General features: G+C 38.0%; 2 protein-coding genes across 7 annotated transcripts; both read left to right on the top strand.

The window, feature by feature from the left end:
- Positions 1–1049: 1049 nt before the first annotated feature.
- On the top strand, positions 1050–3715 carry LOC121176708. The gene is made up of 6 exons (XM_041030759.1): positions 1050–1205; positions 1410–1549; positions 1788–2081; positions 2448–2702; positions 2856–2998; positions 3129–3715. The coding sequence occupies exons 2-6, from the start codon at positions 1516–1518 to the stop codon at positions 3540–3542; spliced, it is 1140 nt and encodes a 379-aa protein (XP_040886693.1). The 5' UTR covers positions 1050–1205; positions 1410–1515; the 3' UTR covers positions 3543–3715.
- A 3795-nt stretch (positions 3716–7510) lies between these two features.
- LOC121177515 (Fc receptor-like protein 5) lies at positions 7511–21219 on the top strand. Of its 6 annotated transcripts, XR_005893264.1 has the most exons (23): positions 7511–7756; positions 8172–8204; positions 9357–9620; positions 10039–10305; positions 11023–11286; positions 12075–12347; positions 12482–12760; positions 12933–13238; positions 13714–13977; positions 14797–15048; positions 16104–16400; positions 16825–17091; positions 17943–18194; positions 18275–18391; positions 18537–18549; positions 18649–18746; positions 19097–19144; positions 19260–19322; positions 19449–19508; positions 19938–20000; positions 20293–20358; positions 20513–20593; positions 20642–21219. XR_005893264.1 is itself a non-coding variant. In XM_041031839.1 (22 exons), the coding sequence occupies exons 1-22, from the start codon at positions 7720–7722 to the stop codon at positions 20518–20520; spliced, it is 3588 nt and encodes a 1195-aa protein (XP_040887773.1). In that variant the 5' UTR covers positions 7511–7719; the 3' UTR covers positions 20521–21219. The 6 variants fall into 6 exon arrangements, 5 of the variants coding, with proteins under 5 accessions (XP_040887773.1, XP_040887776.1, XP_040887774.1 ...); XM_041031839.1 differs by having other exon boundaries at positions 12936–13238; positions 20513–21219; XM_041031842.1 differs by having other exon boundaries at positions 19100–19132; positions 20513–21219.
- The last annotated feature ends 128 nt before the right edge of the window (positions 21220–21347 follow it).

Raw genomic sequence — 21347 nt, 5'->3', positions numbered from 1 at the left:
ATACCCCCCCCCCACCCCTCTCTCTCTCTCTCTCTTGTGTCACATCCTGGTGAAAGCTGGTGAGTACTGTTTTCAGTTGTCCGTGGTTAAAGTCCCCTTCTGCGGTGTGTGCTCCGTCAGGATGGGTCTCTGCTGTTTGTTTACCATGACATTTAAGTGGCCGGGGGCGATACTAGAGTTGGAGGGGCGCATGTGAGCACCAGTGACACTTAGTTTTCGGGGTACACAGAGTGGTCTGCCCCACTTCCTGCTCGGTGCCACGGCGTCTTGCATGAGCGAATGTATCCAGCTGTTAGTTATAATCATCACGGAGCAGGTTCGGATGAAGCAGCTGGAAACGACCCGCAGCTCCGGGTCGCCCATTTTTAAACTAGTTTCGGATTTAGAGTCCATGAGGAGGATGCATGCTCGGTCGCTTCTCTAGCCTCGCCCTTGGGCCTGCTCGGCGTCCCCGCTTCTGGGTTAATGTTGGTGTTTAAGCTTTAGTTTGTGCTGCAGCTTCCTAAAGTTAATAACTGAGGAGTTGTTTCATCTGAGTGTTACCTTGGTCCCGTGGTGGACAGCGGACTGTCTGCACAGATAGTTTCATACTTCATAGTGCATGTACTGAATATACATAGAACATACTATAGGTAAAGGTGAAAAACAGTTAAGACATGCGGTTAACACTTGTGAGTAGACTATAATATATAGATCTTATAAAAGAATGAAAACCTGTTGCATCACAGGAAAAAGATTGTTTACGAATTCAAAATCCAACCAAACCTACTCATATCAAACCATACACGCCTATCCACCCACACAAATATGCATGCACACACACACATACACGCATGCACACACACACAGGCATGCATGCACGCATACACGTGTGCATACAAAATTAATTTTAAAAAATAGTTGAGAATGGGGGAAAAATCTCAGATTGTTAAATCACGGTATGAGTGAGTGGTGGTAGAATAGCAGGAGAAACACTGATGTGATTGTGTGGTACTTGCACACACAACAGAAAGTTGTGAAAGTTAACAAAAAAGTTAATGTGCATGAGCGCCTCAGTGTGTAATGACTCATTCACATTCACAGCTTAGAGTATCAGTGCAGCAGGCTGCACCTTGTAGCCCAAAATATTTGTGACACCAAACAAAGAAGGAAAGCATGGAAGCAGTGTCGTCTCAGCATCACAGAGAGAATAACTGTCCATACAGGTAGGGTTGTATGCAAGTATCTCACTACATTACAACTGAAAACTCGCCTCTCATCTCGTCTCTCAAATGAAGCTAACAGCTCATTAATTTGGGCATGGGTTATGTGGGTTGTATTCAAATGAATTAAAACAAATTATGTCTTACTTCTCACTCGCTGACATCTGTCTACCACTTCCTGACCTAAGCCACCTGCTTCGTTCTTAGCTGCAACCAATAGGTACTGTATGAAGCCCATGCAGAACTTTGCTTCCTGCATATTCATTTCACACTTGTGGAACATTACGCGCTAAGAATTTAAAGTGGATTGAAAATGTTTCTTCTCCTTGGCTGCTGGATCCTCACAGGTAAGATAAATAAAACATTCTATTATTTGCTGTTACGTGATAGAACCTGTTAATCTGCTTTTGTAAATATTTATGAGGTTTCATAAAGAAACAGGCTGTAATACTATGTTTGATGCAGCAAAGTTTATTTTCCATAAACAGCAGTTTTTTTTTAAGTTAATATATAAAAAATAATTTTGGAATATGACCAGATTATGAAGTTTAAGACATTTTCTTCTCTTGGGATGTTTCTTATCAGGTATCATGGCAGAGGACCCAGAGGTGACACATTACCAACTGAAAAACAGCTCTGTGTGTCTACATGTTAGCAAACCGCCGCCACGTAACAGTGCAAAATGGACTTTTGCAGGCACTTTTATTATTTCATCTGACACCAGCAACCCCAACTTTGCAAACAAAGTGGATTACGAGCGTGAAAACCTCACCTTGTGTCTAAAACAGCTAACTGACACTGACAGTGGCATCTACAAAGTCTCATTTCATGACTCTGGGTTTAAGGAGGTATCTGAGACACACAGAGTCATTGTTGAGGGTAGGTTCTATGTTGTACTAGGATCTGCCTTGTATATTCATGCATTTGTGAATTTAGTAGCATTTATTTTAAGATCAGCTTTAACTCTCAGACTTTTCTCAGACACTTTCTCAGCATAAAGGAATCCTCTATCTTTAGCCATATGCAAATAGGTTTCGTCTCTCTGCAACTTCAGCACTGGTGTGGAGTGTGGACTCTGCACATAGTTAGAGGGAAGTTATCTCGTGTCCTATTTAAGTTTCCCGTAGTTCATGTGTTAAGGTTAAAATACATACCAAGAACAATCATGTGTTGTTATCTGTTAACCAGCAGAGGGTGCTGTTATGTTACCTAATGCCCCTCGCATTCATCTGCTTGGTGTTGCAGAACATGTTCCTCGGCCTGTGATCAGAATTTCAGTGCTGTTCTCCAACCTGTCAGCTGGACTCTGCAGCATCTCAGTCAACTGCTCCGTCCACGACGACTGGGTGAGGTCTGTGTGTGATGAGGACGATTGTAGAACATCTGACAAGTCACTCACAAAGGTCAACATCTCCGTCTCCACTTACAACAGAACTGTTGTCTGCAGTGGCAACAACCATGTCAGCACAAATAATGTTTCTGAAAGCATGACAACAATGTGTAAGTATCACTGTGTCTTGTTTTTAAATGCCATTATAGCTCCTGTTTGTTGTTTTACTGCTAAGTTAATTATAGTAGTGAAGTTCAGCTCATTTTAATTAGCAACAATATACATGCACTGTCTTCTGATAATGTGTTTTTATGTCTTCCCAGGCTCCAGTAAATCTGCTCCTGAACACACAGAGGCTTTACATCTACCCATTGTAATAGTAATATGTGTTGCAGTTTTGGTGGTTCTCATTTCCTTTTTCACTCATATGGTGAAGACGCTTTTTTTGGAATGTAATCACCATCAGGTAAGCTGCATTTACTGAGAACTATTAATATTTGTCATGTAACTTTATGAATTAAACATTCTAATAATTAGATTTTATTGAATTAATTTTTTTTAAAAGACTGAAAACATATTTTATTTCTTATTTCCAGGGACAGACATCAGCTGCTCATTTAGGACAAAGCCATCCAGTTGAGGCACAGCCACAACATGAGCCCAGAGCCTCTACCTCTTCTTCCAGTCAAGCTGAGGCCACTTATGAAAACTTGGATGCCACACAGTCCAGCAGTGCCACACAGCAGTCAGGGTCCACACCAAGTGAGGGAGTAGATACTGTCTACTGTATGTTACAGGCACCAAATGTGATTCCTTCTCTTAGCAAGAGTGACAAAAGTCGAGGTACGAAAGGACGCGAGATGATTCGCGAGCCACCGACTTCACAGCCTGTCAGTGTGAATGAGGCAGAGTGCCTCACAAAAATAGACACAGTGTACAGTGTGTTGCAAAAACCAAAAAAGCAGTCACAGCTTCACCAACAGGCAAAACAAGATTTACAGAAGAGGTGAACGTGACAAGTAAAAGAAGGATGTTGTATGGACATTCATGAAGTTTTTATTTTAAGTCTTTGCAGGTTATGTAGAAAAGAAAATGGAAAGCATTTAAAATTTGTAAAAAAAATAGTCCGGCATTATTATGTGTTTTCTTCAATAAAAAAAAAAAAGTATTTGTTACTTTCTGTGCTGTGTTCATTGTAAGGGGATCAATCAAATGAACCTCAAAAACACCGGCAGTTCTGATGCACGCACGAGCTACAGTAACATCCAGTGTCGTTAATGGCAATACCAGGAAGCTACAGCCTGTCAGCTTTAACATGAGAGTTTCTACTTTATGGAAATGTCAGAGATACGTAAGTGTTACAGTGAAAACCAAGAATTTAGCCTGATCAGGAAAAGAACAAGAGAAAGAATATGTAGATTTCAATGTACTTGTTCCATGAATGACCACAAGGGGGGTGTCAGACAACCCTAACTGATACCAACCAACCAACAGGTCTGAGCCGAGGGCCCTGGGCCATTACGTCAGTTACCCAGTAAAGTGACTCGCCCACTCACACTTGCAGCTGAAACACCAATAACTTCCTGTAATTTTTTTGATTTTAAACTGCTCATATTCTTTGGCTTTTTCACAGCTATAAACATAAACATGGGGAGTCCTGTCTATCCAGTCACTGAGGGAGATTCAGTTTATTTTGGCTACAGCACACAGATACTTTCCAATGTTGCTTTCTATAGAATGTGACTCATTCAGAGAAGCCAGAGTGTAACTGAATATCTCTGCATTTCAAGAGTCTGATAAAAGCTTCCACAAGTGTAAATGCTCAGGGAAATTATTAGTATAGAAGCGATTCACTTTTTGTGCCATTCCTCTTGAGGGTTTTAGTTTGGGGTTTTGGGTTTTCTCACTGAGATAGAAGACTAGTGTTAGGCTGATTTCATCTGGGCTCGTGATGAAGAATGTGATAAATCACTTACATTAAAATGATGCTTGTGTTATATAACTAAAAAAAAACTCATTAAGTTAAATCAATCAGAATTTATATTATGAAGACTAAACTTTGGCATTTTGTAGATAAACTACTCTGACTATAGATAAGAACTGAATTTCTTTATGAACAGTTTCATGCTCAAAATTCTTGGAATGTTGCAATACTTAATAATCATGAAAAAATAGTTTGCTTTAGTTCTGTAAACTCCTGATTTCTTGTGTCTTTGATCGCCCGAGAGGTTGCTGGAAATTTACTTCCTCGGTCTTTGTTTTTGGTCTGACTGTTATGGAGAAAAACATATTGATACCAGACTCAAAAAGAGAGTTTGCTTCTTTACACTGGTCACTTTGGGACACGCAGGTCTCATTGTATCATCAGACTTTGCTCAGTTCTTGAAGGTCATTTCCTGGTAGTGCTGTGTTGCAACAAACACAACTGACTGCATGGGGAACATATACTTAGCACTGTGCTAATGAAAGGTATTTTTTGGTCTTTGCACCTGCAGCATGGAATGAAAGCATAAATCAAGATGCTGGAGCTTTTCATATTGATGATCCACCCTCATATGTAATGCTATCCAGCTATTGTTTGGATAGAATGATGCTTGGTTGGTATTGATGAATTAACATGACCTTAGATGACCTTTGTTTGTACTGATGTGTGGGTGCTTGTGTAAAGAAATGGAACGGCATACATTTGGCTGAACGTGGCATTAATACAAAATTATTCAGAGTGTTTTTGTTTAAAATAACCAGGTTGTTCATTCAGGTATCGCTTTTGTTTTACTAAAAAGGAACGAACATCAGTTTACTTAGAGCTGCAGTGTCAGAAACAAGGAAACAGTCTTTAGTTGCAATGCGTGTTGTCAGCCAGATGATGTGTTTCACACCTGGCTCACCACATACACCAGGCAGAGGTGAAACGGCGTGTTCAAGATGCAGAACACGGTGGGAAGTTTTATGATAAGAACACATTGACCATCCACATCCTTACGTCACCACCATTTAACGTTGTATTAAAAACATTCAGTTACAAATGTTATGCTTTGTTTGCCATGTTATCTGTTTCTGTGCATTAGACCTGACTGATACCACAGTGCATATCCTGTGTAGTATATGAAGCCTCTTCTGCTTCTAAACACTTGTGGTGTGAATGTGGTGATGACACTAATTGTTCATATATCACAGCAACTCATCTTTATGTGTAAAGAGGAACCGTTTTTTTTTTTAATCCATCCTGATAAACAGTCGGTTTGTTTGTTCTGAGGCCTTAGTAACAGAGTAATCTTAATAGCAACAGGAGCAATGAGGATGAAATTGTTTGTTTTAGTGTTTCATTTTATTTGATTCCCCCAGCGTGCTTTCAGTTTCTGAAGATGTGCAGCAACAAAGGAAACTGAAATTGCAAATATCTTCACTCTATCTGGCAAAGTTGCAGCAACACAGGCAACACAAAGTGTCAGAAAATGAAAATGTAATAGTTGGAAAACATTAATTATAATAATTACAAGCTAATACACGATGTTTCTAACATATATGCATACCTATATTTTACAATCGTGTATATACAGAGTATATATACATTTATTATGTATATTCAGCATTCAGCATTAGGCTGAACAGTCGTTTTAATGTTTAACATTTAAAACTACATTTACTGCTTTTGCAGTTGTGCATATTAACTTTTATGCAACAGCCGTGTGCAAATCTGCATCTAAATATCTGCAAACATTGCACATTATTACTGACCATATGAACAATGTGCATGATCTTGTCAGTATAAACACTGCTGTGTTTATTCTGTTTGACATGCAGTGGATGAGGTGGCACAGGATGCTGCTTAACCACATGACCACCGGGCAACTTAACCAATAAGTTTCAGTAGACCGTTATAGTCTTGTGATAAGTGTGTTTGTTGAACACAAACACAAAGGTACTATTAGTCTTTAAAGAGTTGTTTTGTTGTTTTATAAGAAAATCCACTGAATTACAGCGACTAATGGTAAAACAGGTTCGCTGGACTTTAAAGTTAAATGTGTCTTTCAACTTACTTAGTTCTGTTTTCTGAAACTATTTCTATCTGTCTTGAGTTCAATCATGCAATCACTTGGTCATTTTCTGTGTCCTGAGTCTCTGAAACCAGAATCCCAACACAAGCTGAGGAGATCCACAGATACTGTGCTGAGGTTATGGGATGTTTCTCACTATAACACTGCAGCATACGTTTGTGATTTAAGATGAAGACCCGGGTATATTTTCAGATAAAAGTACCATCTCAACTACCATGACAATGAAGAAGTTGATTTCAGTGAGTACCTATTATGTAACTTGTGGTTTCATTTAAAACTACACAGCTTAGACACGTAGCTACTTTACTGATTCTGGAAGGAAAATTATCTGTGTATTTTACATATTTTAAAATTGGACCATGACCATTTCATGCAAAAGACTTTACATACATAATTCAGAATTACCGATCCTTTCAGTAATTTCCCATCTGAAAACTGAGCCTCGAAATCTTTCTGTGGTGCAGAGAACGTGAAAGTTGTGTCTCTTTCTTTAAAACCCAGATGGACTTTCAGAACCTGTGTTTTTCTGAACCTGTGGTCGTATGCACAGAATAGAAATGCACACGCTGGCTCAAATACACTTGCTAATACTGCTATTGGTCTCAATTTACCACATTTCCATATAACACTTTATATACTACATTTATTTTTTTCATTTCCACTGGTTCTATTTTGTGTTCTAAGCTATTAAATCATTACCACAATTGTTATCTCTCTTTTCAGCAATAAAAATCGTAAAAGGAGCAGAGCACATGCCTAAACAGTATAATCATACATGTACCCACAGCACACACCTCATGACAATGCAGACATTTTGGATACAAGAGCAGTGGGCCGCAAACAATCCCTTGCAGAGGTTGAGAATAGCTTATATGTATTTGCAGTGGGCAGGAAGTGTAAACATGTCAGTGTATGCTGTGGTCAGAGCCATTGCAGTTGTTTGAGTTTTGTGTTAAACGGAAGGAAGAACAGATATACTCAGAAGGAGAAGTTGAGAAAAATTCTGGTCTCATCATTTAAATGAAATGAAACTTCTTCTTCTCTCTTTCTGTTCTTGCTGCTTTATTATTAATGCAAAGTGGAAACATTTCTCAGAGGCAGAGCGACAGTGTCAGTGCTGGATGTGAAGATGGGGCACACTTCACTCTGTGTGCTGTCATTATTCTGTGAGTACATCAATGATTTTCCAATTCTCTAACTTTCAGATGCAGACGCATGTTTTTTAATCAACACTGTAATTTCACAGACACGACCATAGATGCTAATTTGTCTCAGAGAGACAAAGTGTGTTAAATCCAAAACTGGACCAGTTACTTTTCACACATATTTGCACAATGCATTCACACATATGGTCTAAAGTTCACAGTATTATACATTTATCTGTTATTTTCTTTCATGTATTTCATTTTAAATGGTTTTGTTCATGTTTCTCAGTTTACAGAATATCATCTTAGAAATGTGTTAATAAGCAAAAGCTGCCTCTGCTGAAACTCCACCTGCTTTAAAAATGCCTTAGTTCATTATGAAGTTTACTGTGTGTCAGATTGACCATGTCTGATGAAGGTTCAATCTTTATTTTAGTGCTGAATACACTCTTCTATGGAAAGGCTGAAGGTGAGCATGTTTGTAACTCTTATTTATTACTGACCATATCGTCTTAATCACATCCTCTTTGTGTTTCTGTTTCATCATGTATGTAACACTTTACTTCATGTATCAGATTATTTGGAGTCAGTGTTTTACACTTTTGTGTGATTTCATAAACATGTGGAACCAAAGAGACTAAATTAGGTGAAATGAAATAAGTTCAACAAAACATTATGCATGATTGAGACGTGCTGGTTTCAACTGTGTTAGAAAAATGTAAACAGATTTTTGATGGAACATCCATTAAAATAATTTCCTTAAACAGAACACACATCAAAGGCCAACCTGACAGCAGACAGGACTGTTATACCAGCAGGGGGCAGAGTGACACTGACCTGCTCTGAGAAAAACGTGTCTCAAACACTGATGAAGATCAGCTTTTAAAAGTTGGTGAATCAGTTTTCAGAATATAATATTTGTTGGACCTTTAATTTATTTGCAGACACAACAGAGGAGCTGAGGAATTTTTCTTAATGCAGCTCAGTTTTTTTTATGAACCTCTGGAATTGGATAAATCTCCTGACTTCTTCATGCAATATTTTCGGGCATGAAAAATTCTTCTAATTTTTTTTTTTTTAATATATTAAGAAAGATTTTCAGATTCTCAAACATCACAAACATCATTTATCCCTTGAATAATGATGAGTGTTAAAGGTGTTTTCCACTTTGGTTGCATCTGAGTATTTACATTTTTTAAAAATAATTATACTGACTTTGTTGTTGTTATGGCTTTTGCCATTTTGTATTATTATTGCTTTAAAAAGAGTCACTGAACTGAACATTACTGTTTACCATCAGAATCTGTGCAAGTTTTGTCTCTTGATTTTAAACCTTTAATTTCTTCTTATTGGGCATTTTTTATGAGACCAGTTCCTTATGGTCCCACACCTGGTGATTGCATCAAAACTAAACATGATAAAGTCCTTTTATCTCTGGAGAAAATGCTGCTGTTACTTTTTTTCCAGGTTTTTCTTTCTTTGAAGACACAGTTTGACATGTTCTCATATTTCTGAGACTTTAACTGATTTTGTTGATCATTGCTGTTGAGCTGCATTTGTGTTGTCTATTTAACCAAACTACAAAATGTTTCTATTACTATGTTTTTTTTAATGTGAACAGTTTCCAGTAAGCCCACTGTGACCCTGCAACCCAACTGGTCTCAGTTTTACCGTGGTGAGACGATCACTGTCAGATGTGAGATCCATGGTGGAGACACTGAGTGGGAGTATGAATGGAGAACACCCAGCTCAAACAACCCTCCATCACACAGTGAATACACTATCAGCAGAGCCGCAGTGTCTGACCATGGAGAATACAGGTGTAGGGGCAGAGCAAACAATTCCTATACAGAGTGGAGTGAACCCATCACATTGTCAGTATCATGTAAGTTGGATCCTCTTTCATTTACACAGAAAATGTCATGTTTTTAAATGTTTTCATTGATCTAAATCAAAGAGGAAACATTTCTCCCTCTAACAATAATGACGTCTCTTCCGAGCAGCTCAGTAACAAATGGTGGTTGTTGTTAGTGTGAGAGCAGAGTAACTGAAGGGGAGCCACGATACAGTGTTCTGTTGAAATGGGATCATTCATAGAGAAATGCTCAGGGAAGAACAGAGAACTATGTGGCTGTCTTCAAATAAGAGAATAACAAATGACAGTGACTCTGTGCTGAGCTCACTGACAGGACCTTAGCTCCTTTATGACTTTTTGTGTGGGAACATGTGACTGATCACTGCACCAATGAAAGAAAATCTATTCCAGTCACTGAACTGTTTTGTTTTTGTCCCAAACTAAACAGACTATAAACCTCGACTCACACTGAGATCAGACACAACAACCATACCAGCAGGGGGCAGTGTGACACTGACCTGCTCTGTGACAAACTCTGCTGACTGGAGATTTGAGTGGTTCAGACGCAGCTCACGTTCTTCTGAACCTCAGACCATCGATGGATCAGACCGCACCAACAGCATTACAGAGGGAGGCATCTATCACTGCAGAGGACGAAGAGGAAGCAACAATTTCTTCACAGAAAACAGCGATGAAGTCACCATTTGGAAAACTGGTGAGTTTAATCATTTGTTCTGGAATAAAACAACACACACTCTAAATCAGTTTATCAGTTGAGCAGAAAAGAGACATTTGACTGTCCTGCTCATTCACACACACACATCCTTAATGTCTCATGTTCTCTGTCAGTTCTTACTCCAGCCCTTGGTGTCCAGTGTCTGCTTAAGTTCATGTTTCTGTATATTTGAACTTAGTTCTTGCTCAGTTTTTTTTTTTTTTTTTACTTTTTGTCATTTTTCATGTTTTGACCTAGAGGCCTCGTTCAGGGTCAGTGTAGATTTGAAATTGTTGGGATGGATTTTAGATTTTTTGTTGAATAGATCTCAAAGTGTGAGAGTTGTTGTTGTCAGGTGAATGTGTTTGCTCCACTCTCTCCTCCTAAGACTTTGCATTTCTCTCTATTGAATTATTTGTTCATGTTAAACTAGTGTTATTGTGTAAATGTGCAGTGATCTGCTTGTAAGAGTAGACTTACCTCAAAGGACGGTCAGATTTCAAAATAAAATAAAACATGATAAAATCCTTTTACCACTGGAGAAAATGCTGCTCCACATGTACAGGACACTGTTTGACATGTTCTCCTCTGTCTGTGACTTTAACTGATTTTGTTGATCATTGCTGTTGAGCTGCATTTGTGTTATTTAACATAACTACAAAATGTTTCTATTAGTATGTTAACTTTTCTTTTCTCATTTTTTTTTAATGTGAACAGTTTCCAGTAAGCCCACTGTGACCCTGCAAACCAACTGGTCTCAGTTTTACCATGGTGAGACGATCACTGTCAGATGTGAGATCCAGGGAGGAGACACTGGGTGGAAGTATGAATGGACAACAACCAACTCAAACAAACCTCCATCACTCAGTGAATACACTATCAGCAGAGCTGCAGTGTCTGACAGTGGAGAATACAGGTGTAGGGGCAGAAGAGGTTATTCCTATACAGAGTGGAGTGAACCCATCACATTGTCAGTATCATGTAAGTTGGATCCTCTTTCATTTACACAGAAAATGTCATGTTTTAAATGTTTTCATTGATCTGAATCAAAGAGGAAACATTTCTCCCTCTAACAATAAGGACGTCTCTTCCGAGCAGCTCAGTAACAAATGGTGGTTGTTGTCAGTGTGAGAGCAGAGTAACTGAAGGGGAGCCACGATACAGTGTTCTGTTGAAATGTGATCATTCATAGAGAAATGCTCAGGGAAGAACAGAGAACTATGTGGCTGTCTTCAAATAAGTGAATAACAAATGACAGTGACTCTGTGCTGAGCTCACTGACAGGACCTTAGCTCCTTTATGACTTTTTGTGTGGGAACATGTGACTGATCACTGCACCAATGAAAGAAAATCTATTCCAGTCACTGAACTGTTTTGTTTTTGTCCCGATGTCCAGGTATAACAGTGAGAGTTATCTTGGAGAACTTCCACTGTAGAACTCTATGTTTTATGTGTCTCATAGAACATACTCACCATATTTAATGAAACTCCAGGTGACACTTTCCAGACAATGTGTCTCATGCTCCTGTTGTATTTTGGTTTTGATGGTAGCAGCCAAATGAGTTTGTGAGTGTTGAAAACTTTAATGTGGACACATGTGAGTTTGGTGAAATCAGTTTGACAGAATACACCTGGAATAACTGTCAGTGTCTGGTCAGAGTTTATCATCAGTCTTTCATGGATCATGGTGATGAAGTAAAAACTTTGTTTCTGGTGCAAATCTGATTTTAACCACTGACTTGTTTTGTCTTTCACTGTAAACTGAACTGCAGATAAACCCAGGCCCTCACTGACAGCAGACAGGAAAGTCATACCAGCAGGGGGCAGAGTGACTCTGACCTGCTCTGTGAGCTCATCCTCTGGTTGGAAATACGACTGGTACAGAGACAATAAAAACTCTGAACCCCGGACCACACAAGGTGTTTTCCAAACACCTGGAATAATCATTGTCTCAGAGGGAGGACTGTACTGGTGCAGAGGAGGAAGAGGAGTCCCAGTTTACTACACAGAGTACAGTGAAGAAGTTAGGATTGACACCATTGGTGAGTTTGGGAATAAACACAATGTAGAATAAATCTGTGTTGTTTTCAAAATGCTGCATTAAAGGTCAAAAACATTATATCTTATGTTAATTTTACCTTTTGATATTTTTCTGTTCTTAATGGAACATGAACAGTCTCAGACAGAGCTGTTGTGAGTCTGCAACCCAACTGGCCTGAGATATACAGAGGAGACACAATCACTGTCAGATGTGAGATCCAGGGAGGAGACACTGGGTGGAAGTATGAATGGGAAACACCCTCCTCCTACAACAAACCTTCAAATCAACATGAATACAGGATTAGTTCTGTTTCATTGTCCCACAGTGGAGATTACAGATGTAGGGGCAGAATGAAAAGTTCACAGTATAAGAGAACAGAGTGGAGCGCTCCAATCAAACTGACAGTGTATGACAGTAAGTCAGATCATATTTCATTTACAGTAAAAATATAAACAATTTAAATGTTTTTGTTATGTAGACCGTGTTTCTTAAAGGTTGTACATGATAACGTTTTTGATAGAAAAATAATTCTACACCCAGAGACCAGACGTCATCATGTTTTCATTCTGATAAAATAACTTTCCAACAGATAAACCACTGCCTGTCCTCACTGTGTCTCCATCATGGCTGAGTCCTGGAGACTCAGTGACTCTGAAGTGTGAGGTTGAACATCCATCAGCAGGATGGAGGATTTACTGGTATAAGGCTGTTCCCACACGGTCAAACAACTTCTACAGCTATGAGCTGCTGCCTGGGAGCATCAATGGGACTGAGCAGGATTCCTACATCGTTCATGGACCAACACACACAGCAGGATATGCATGTAGAGCTGGAAGAGGAGATCCAGTTTATTACACTCAGTATAGTGAACTAAAGTTTGTCTGGTCTGGAGGTGAGTTTGTTTCTTTTTTCTTTTCTGTTGAAAAGTAAATGTGAATTCATCCATGTTTTTGTTTGTGAACTTTTCCTTTTGGATACTTGAGCTCATCTTACTGACTCATCTCACCCAGCAGTCAGGACAGGTGTAGTTGGAGACTTTACTCAGTGGTCAGGCAGCTGCACAGACAGACTGAACAGTCAAAACCTGGAAAAAGAAGGTTTTCAATATGAAATACACACCTTTGTATGTTTGACATGCAGGTGAAAGTAGAAAGTAGAAAAACATCCATTAAAAACAGCTCAAACTGCTCAGCAGCATAACTGATTTCTCTGCTGTCCATGTGCTCTGTATGTTCCAGACTCTCACAGTTTCACCAACACTGTATCTTGTTTCAGTGTTTGTGCTGTTGATGTTTTTTATTCCTAAACAAACTAAAGATTGATAAAGGAATGTTTGCATTTTGCCCTTTATACATGTTGTTTTTCAGATTTTCATCCAGCAGCGTCTCTCACAGTGAGTCCTGACAGAGTGCAACACTTCATCCATGACTCTGTCTCACTGAGCTGTGAGGGAAACTCTGCTGAGTGGAGAGTGAGGAGGTTTGAAGGAGGCTACGTGCCATATTGCTCTTCTTGGGGGAGAATGACTAGATTCACATGTGACTTCTACACATCACAGCAGAGTAATGGTGTGTACTGGTGTGAGTCTGGATCAGGAGAGTTCAGCAATGCAGTCAACATCACAGTGCAGGGTATGCTTTATTACAGTTTCTTTTTATTTCATTGTTTTCTAGAATATGAAGTTTGATTTAATTTACCATATCCTAGATCTGAGTTTTACACATATGCAGTGAACGTTTTGAGAGTTTGGCCCATTACACTCTGCTGCATGCTATGTTAAGTAATTTTCTATGACAAAACAGACAAAGATAATTGCTTCAGTGGTCTGTAGGTGTAATGTAAATAGGTTCTTTTCTAATGAAAATTAAATGTCAATGTTCAGTCAGTCCTCCATCACAGTTTAGCAGCATAATAATCTTGGTGGCAGGTCTTAGTTCATGTGTTCACAACAATTTACATCCAAATCTTGGACACAGTAAATATCTTCTTCCTTCAGATGTTTGCCAAGTTTTTTGCAACAAACTATTGAAAAAAAATTTAAAATTTTAAAAAAAGATTATCATATAAAAAGTGCTGTCAAATAAAAAACCAAAGTCCTTTGTAAATAATATAATTTAATTAGGTGTTGGTGAAATACAGTCAGTGCTGAGTTGAGTATACTTTTTGTGTGTTTACAGGTGAAATGAACTAAAGCTTTTATGTCAATTATCTAAACAAGGACTGTAGAATTTACAGGACACTGTAGGAAGCTGTAACTTGTAAGACACAAACAGTAGTTTGTAAGTAAACTCCATCAAACATCAGGTCTTATGATGATTCTGTAAAATGAACAAACAGCAGAAGAATAAAAGCATATGTGGAATCTGTTCTCATCATTATGTGTCAGCTTGTTGTGAAGGTGTGAACCAGCTGATCTGACTGAAACTTAATATTCTCTGATTGTTTTACAGCTGATTATCATGATGGTCTCATCCTGGTGAGCCCCGTCCGTCCTGTGACTGAGGGACATTCTGTTTCTCTCGGCTGCAGATTCAGGACAGAAAATAAACTTTCCAGTGTGTTTTTCTATCACAATGATAAACTCATCCAAAATGACACCAGGAGGGAGCTGAATATCTCTGCAGTGTCAAAGTCACATGAAGGTTTCTACAAGTGTCAGTGCTCAGGAATAAAGTCAGCACAGAGCTGGATGTCAGTTAAAGGTGAGCAGAAGGAAAAAACATCTCTACATCTCCACTGTGTCACTGCCTGAGAAACAACAGAGGTCAGATACTAAACTGAAGGTTTCAGCTGATTTCACCTCCATTGTGAAAGACAAGTCATCTTATAAATTAGAGGATTGAATAATTAGACCAAAATTTACAGAAGTTAAATTAAAAAAATACATGAAATAAATGATTATCAGTCAAATACAAGATGTTTCCTTTTGAAGTGAGGAAACTCAGCAGCAGTGATCGAGTTGGTCAGTATTTAATGTTAAATGAATGAACACTGTCACAGTGCTTACACATTTATACTTGTGTATCTAAATGTCCATAGTATGTGAATAGGAATTTATACAGCAGATGTATGGGTTGTTATTGTTTCTACTATACATCCTGTATGGTATATGAAACCTCCTCCTGATCAACAGTCACTTGGCTTGGCTTGGCTGTTTCTTCTTAGCCAAGAAATCCTTACAGCTGCAGAGGATTGTGACTTTAACTTATTTTGTTGATCATTGCTGTTGAGCTGCATTTGAATTTTTTTTATTTATTGGGGCTCTGTCTGATCACTCAGTAAAAAACATTAGATTTTCAGAGAAGGCACAAAAGAACTGAAAAGAATCTTTTACTGTAGCTTTTGAAATAAAATCATTCACAGTGAAATGAAAAGAAAGAACAGAGAATATCAGAGTAACTTATTATGTACTTTACAGTTCCAGTACATGCAAAGTGTAATGCAGTGAGAGCTGAATCTCAGCTTCTTCACCACATCCATTAATAATAAGGAATTTTTCACTGGTTTCAGACGTCGACAGTTTCCTCTGATATCACACACGTAGTTTTCCTCAGTGCAGCAGTGAGTTATGATGCAGTGGATTCAGTTGTTTTTATCAAATACTACAGCTGACATGTTATCTAATATTTGTTTTCTTCATTAAGCTTTAACCACATTTTTCTGGACTCAGGTCCCAGTCCATTAAAGAGACTTCCTGGCTTTTACCCAGTTGTTGTCCAGTTCATGTTTTCATTCTGATAAAATAACTTTCCAACAGATCAGCACCGTGTCCTCACTGTGTCTCCATCATGGCTGAGTCCTGGAGACTCAGTGACTCTGAAGTGTGAGGTTGAACATCCATCAGCAGGATGGAGGTTTTACTGGTATAAAGCTGTTCCCACACGGTCACACAACTACAGCTATGAGCTGCTGCCTGGGAGCATCAATGGGACTGAGCAGGATTCCTACATTGTTCATGGACCAACACATACAGCAGGATATAAGTGTAGAGCTGGAAGAGGAGATCTAGTTCATTACACTCAGTATAGTGAACTAAAGTTTGTCTGGTCTGGAGGTGAGTTTGTTTCTTTTTATCTTTTCTGTTGAAAAGTAAATGTGAAGTCATCACATCTCATCTCACCCAGCAGTCAGGACAGGTGTAGTTGGAGACTTTACTCAGTGGTCAGGCAGCTGCACAGACAGACTGAACAGTCAAAACCTGGAAAAAAGTTTTCAATATGAAATACACACCTTTGTATGTTTGACATGCAGGTGAAAGTAGAAAGTAGAAAAACATCCATTAAAAACAGCTCAAACTGCTCAGCAGCATAACTGATTTCTCTGCTGTCCATGTGCTCTGTATGTTCCAGACTCTCACAGTTTCACCAACACTGCATCTTGTTTCAGTGTTTGTGCTGTTGATGTTTTTTATTCCTAAACAAACTAAAGATTGATAAAGGAATGTTTGCATTTTGCCCTTTATACATGTTGTTTTTCAGATTTTCATCCAGCAGCGTTTCTCACAGTGAGTCCTGACAGAGTGCAACACTTCATCTATGACTCTGTCTCACTGAGCTGTGAGGGAAACTCTACTGAGTGGAGAGTGATGAGGTTTAATGAAGAAGGATCCCAGTTATCCTGCTCTTCCTGGGGGAGAATGACTGGATCCACATGTAACGTCGACATATCACAGAAGAGTAATGGTGTGTACTGGTGTGAGTCTGGATCAGGAGAGTTCAGCAATGCAGTCAACATCACAGTACAGGGTATGCTTTATTACAGTTTCTTTTTATTTATTTATTTATTTCTAGAATCTGATGTTTGATTTAATTTACCATATCTTAGAGCAGAGTTTTACACATATGCAATGAACTTTTTGAGAGTTTAACTCTGCTACATGGTATGTTAAGTAATTTTCTATGACAAAACAGACAAAGATAATTACTCCAGTGGTCTGTAGGTGTAATGTAAATAGGTTCTTTTCTAATGAAACTTAAATGTCAATGTTCAGTCAGTCCTCCATCACAGTTTAGCAGCATAATAAAAGTCTCTTCTTCTTGGTGGTTATCTTGGTGGTAAAACAATTTACATCCATACCTTGAATACAGTAAACATCTTCTTCCTTCAGATGTTTGCCAAGTTTTTTTTGTAACAAACTATTGATAAAGCTCAAGATTTGTTTTTTTTTTTTTACTTTTTTTTTTTTTTTTTTAAAGATTATCACATAAAAAGTTCTGTCAAATAAAAAAACAACGTCCTTTGTAAATAATATTTAGTTAGGTGTTGGTGAAATACAGTCAGTGCTGAGTTGAGCTGGTTGAGTATACTTTTTGTGTGTTTACAGGTGAAATGAACTAAAGCTTTTATGTCAATGATCTAAACAAGGACTGTAGAATTTACAGGACACTGTAGGAAGCTGTAACTTGTAAGACACAAACAGTAGTTTGTAAGTAAACTCCACCAAACATCAGGTCTTATGATGATTCTGTAAAATGAACAAACAGCAGAAGAATAAAAGCATATGTGGAATCTGTTCTCATCATTATGTGTCAGCTTGTTGTGAAGGTGTGAACCAGCTGATCTGACTGAAACTTAACATTCTCTGATTGTTTTACAGCTGATCATCATGATGGTCTCATCCTGGTGAGCCCCGTCCTTCCTGTGACTGAGGGACATTCTGTTTCTTTCGGCTGCAGATTCAGGACAGAAAATAAACTTTGCAGTGTGTTTTTCTATCACAATGATAAACTCATCCAAAATGACACCAGGGGGGAGCTGAATATCTCTGCAGTGTCAAAGTCACATGAAGGTTTCTACAAGTGTCAGTGCTCAGGAAGAAAGTCAGCACAGAGCTGGATGTCAGTTAAAGGTGAGTAGGATTAAAACATTTTACATTCTATATAAATAAAGTTTCTAAATACTTTATTAACATTTTATATATATTTACAGTACCTGTTCAAAAACAAAGCTCTTCGTTTCCTGTGCCGCTGATCGTTGGGCTGGTTTCTGTAATCATTCTTATTATTATTCTCCTGCTCCTCTTGTATCGTTATAGAAAGTCCAAGGGTGAGTCGTTTTTTTTCTGATATTTAATGGTTTATTTACTCTTTGATTATTCAAATACGCAGACGCATTCTGTTCCCTCAACATAGAATAGCAGTAGAACAATTTACATTATAAAACCAGCTAACAACAGATTTCTTCTTCACAGATTCATGCATCAGGTCAGTGTACCACACTCTTCTCTTGTCTATAATATAACAGCAGTACATTTCATTTCTGTATAAAATTTGCTGTATTTATTACATTTATTATTGTTTTAGGTCGATCTGGTCAGAGAGCAGCAGACGGGGCTCCGTCACAAATCACGGGGTCAACCAGAATGAAACTCAAAGTCATGAATACGCCTCTCCTCTAACTGGTCAGCATCGCACTAACCTAAAGTATTTTTGATGTTTCATTTACTAACATTTCTCAGACTCAGTTAATGGTCACGTGATTTTCAAAGAACATTAATTAAAAGCTGAAATCCATGAGACTGGACCTTGTTCTCAAAATTCAACCAACCAGACAAACAGTCCAGGAGTTTGTCAAATAAAGATATACCTGATTTTACTTGACAGAAAATATCTTGGTTGTGAATTGTCCACACATTTCAAATCAAGTAAATTAACAAAATCCTCTTTTTTATTTTTATTTTTATGTAATATTTATTTGGCATAAAGTGATTAATCTTGACTTTGTTTTTTTTTTTTGTTTTTTTTTTTACAGCAGGTGATACTTACGATACAATCAAAGACTCTGAAGGTGCTGAAAATGGTACAATATACCTTTTGTTTAACACGGACAAATTGCACCAGCTGCAGTGATTTCAGGGAACTGGTTTCCAGTGTCTGATGTAAAATCCTGTAACACAAAAATATGTTTATTTCAGATGCAGGTGAATCCCAGGATGTCATGTATTCTCTCATTGAACTTAAAAACGTTAGAAAGAAGGGTGAGTACTCCACATGTATGAAATATAGAGAATAAAAATGAAGTGGTTTGAACAGTTTTTTGGCCTGTAGTGGCTTACAAAGTGTTTGTTTTTTCTAATAATGGATTCCTCTGACTGTCTTAACAGGGAGGTACCATGAACCAGCAGACGACACGGTTTACTCTGATTTGAAGATAGAAACTACAGGTACAGTCATGCTCATAGTTTGTATTTCACTTTTTTTACATGTTTTGTGACACTGGGGCTTATTATGGATCGGCACGCAGTTGAATTAATGTGAGTCACACTGGGTAGGTGCTTCATTAGGTTCCAGTATATTTCCATCTCACTGATATGGCATTCAAATGAATAGTTTTCCTCCTATTATTTACTCTGTAGTCATGCTTTTGCAGATTATGAAATAGACTGGATGTGGAAATTCACCCTCTGCCTTCTTCTGTTTTTCACAAATGAGGTTGCACAAATATTTTAAATACATTTTTCTGTATTTTAATATTAATTTCAATATCTGATGATACGGTGAAGGGCACTGCTGATTTCATATGTTTTCATTCTACCTGTAAATCCATCCATTCTTCCATCAGCTGTATTTTATAGCTCTGGCTTCTGTTGTAGATGACAGTCCCATGTATGCCCAGGTCAACAGACAGGCTAAAGGAAGAGCCAAGAAAAAGAAAGGTTAGAGAAGTCTTCATTCATCTGCAGTTGTTCAGTCATGTTGGTTTTGGACACAGTGCAATGTGCTAAATATTTGTAAAATAGAAGCTGTTTGTTATTGTTTCTTTCGTTATATTTCTTATTGAGTGTCTTTTTAGTAATGTATGTTCATTTTACATTTTGTATCTACATTAAGTTTACATCAGTGAAAGCCATTATCCTACTTAGTGGAGATGTTAACCCTGACAACCTACCTGTCAGTTTATTACATGATCTCTGGCAAACGTTTGAATCTAATCATCTCCATTCACAGGAAAATCAGCTCCTGCAGAAACTCCTGAAGCTGTTTATTGTGAAGTGCAACCAGGAACAGCTTTTGGTAACGATGCTGTCACATACAGTAATTTGAATACTGTGTGTTATTATTCTGCAGATTAACATGGATGGAATTAAATGGGTTACAAAGCTCAACAGCATGTCAGAAAGCATCTGTACACCCTGGATACCTATTATGTCTTTTTTTTTTTCTCCAGGTCTGTAAAGAGAGCCGGAGCTGCAAAACCAAAGAAACATAGTTCACAACATTTTATAAAACCACTGGGTTCACCTCTGTGATCCAAATATAAGATTTTTTGGTTTTAATTTGTTACTAGTTTTCATAAAATAATGACGTCATACTCTCTTTTATGACGAAGCACAGTTATCTTGTCATTCATTTGTGAAGTTTTTCTTTTTGTACTTTGAATGCAGGCTAAAAAGCAGCAGTAGTTAACAGTCTGATACAGTATATTTCAGCTTTAGTACCCAGGTTATTGTGCAGCTTCAAAGTCAGCATGTTTTTCAGTGTGTGATGAGAAAACCTCAGGATGGACATCAACAACTACCTTTACTGTCCCATTCAGTCCCATTCAGAGACTGATGTCTTAGAGCCTGGACAAACACAAACAAGTGTTTCATGATGAAATACCATTAATACTTTCTATACTTTTAAGTTTGCCTGTATATACAGTATGTTATGTCACTGTACTTTAGTTTTACTGTGCTTCCTCAGGGTTTTGCTCGTCCACGTCTTAATTTATTTTTATTTTAATGGGGACCATGAGAGAAAATTGTATTCAAAACCAATGTGAGTAACTATAGCTATTTAATAGCTATACTATTTATTTGTATGCAGTGTGAGCATCTGTACAAACTTCTGCCATTTCATCTTCATAAATAAATAACAACGCTGATGAGCTTTTCTTATGTCTGTTTAGTGTTTTTCTCTCTTAATCCGTTACGTTTGTCGTCGCACTGTGAAGTAAAAAAACAAAGGAATCCCAACCCAAGGCCCACACCTTGTACAACAGTACAAGTGTATTTGGAATT

The sequence above is a fragment of the Toxotes jaculatrix genome, chromosome 23 (assembly GCF_017976425.1).
Source record: "Toxotes jaculatrix isolate fToxJac2 chromosome 23, fToxJac2.pri, whole genome shotgun sequence".
Lineage (NCBI taxonomy): Eukaryota > Metazoa > Chordata > Actinopteri > Toxotidae > Toxotes > Toxotes jaculatrix.
Note: the sequence above shows the minus strand (reverse complement) of the source record. Positions and strands in the feature narration are given on the sequence as shown.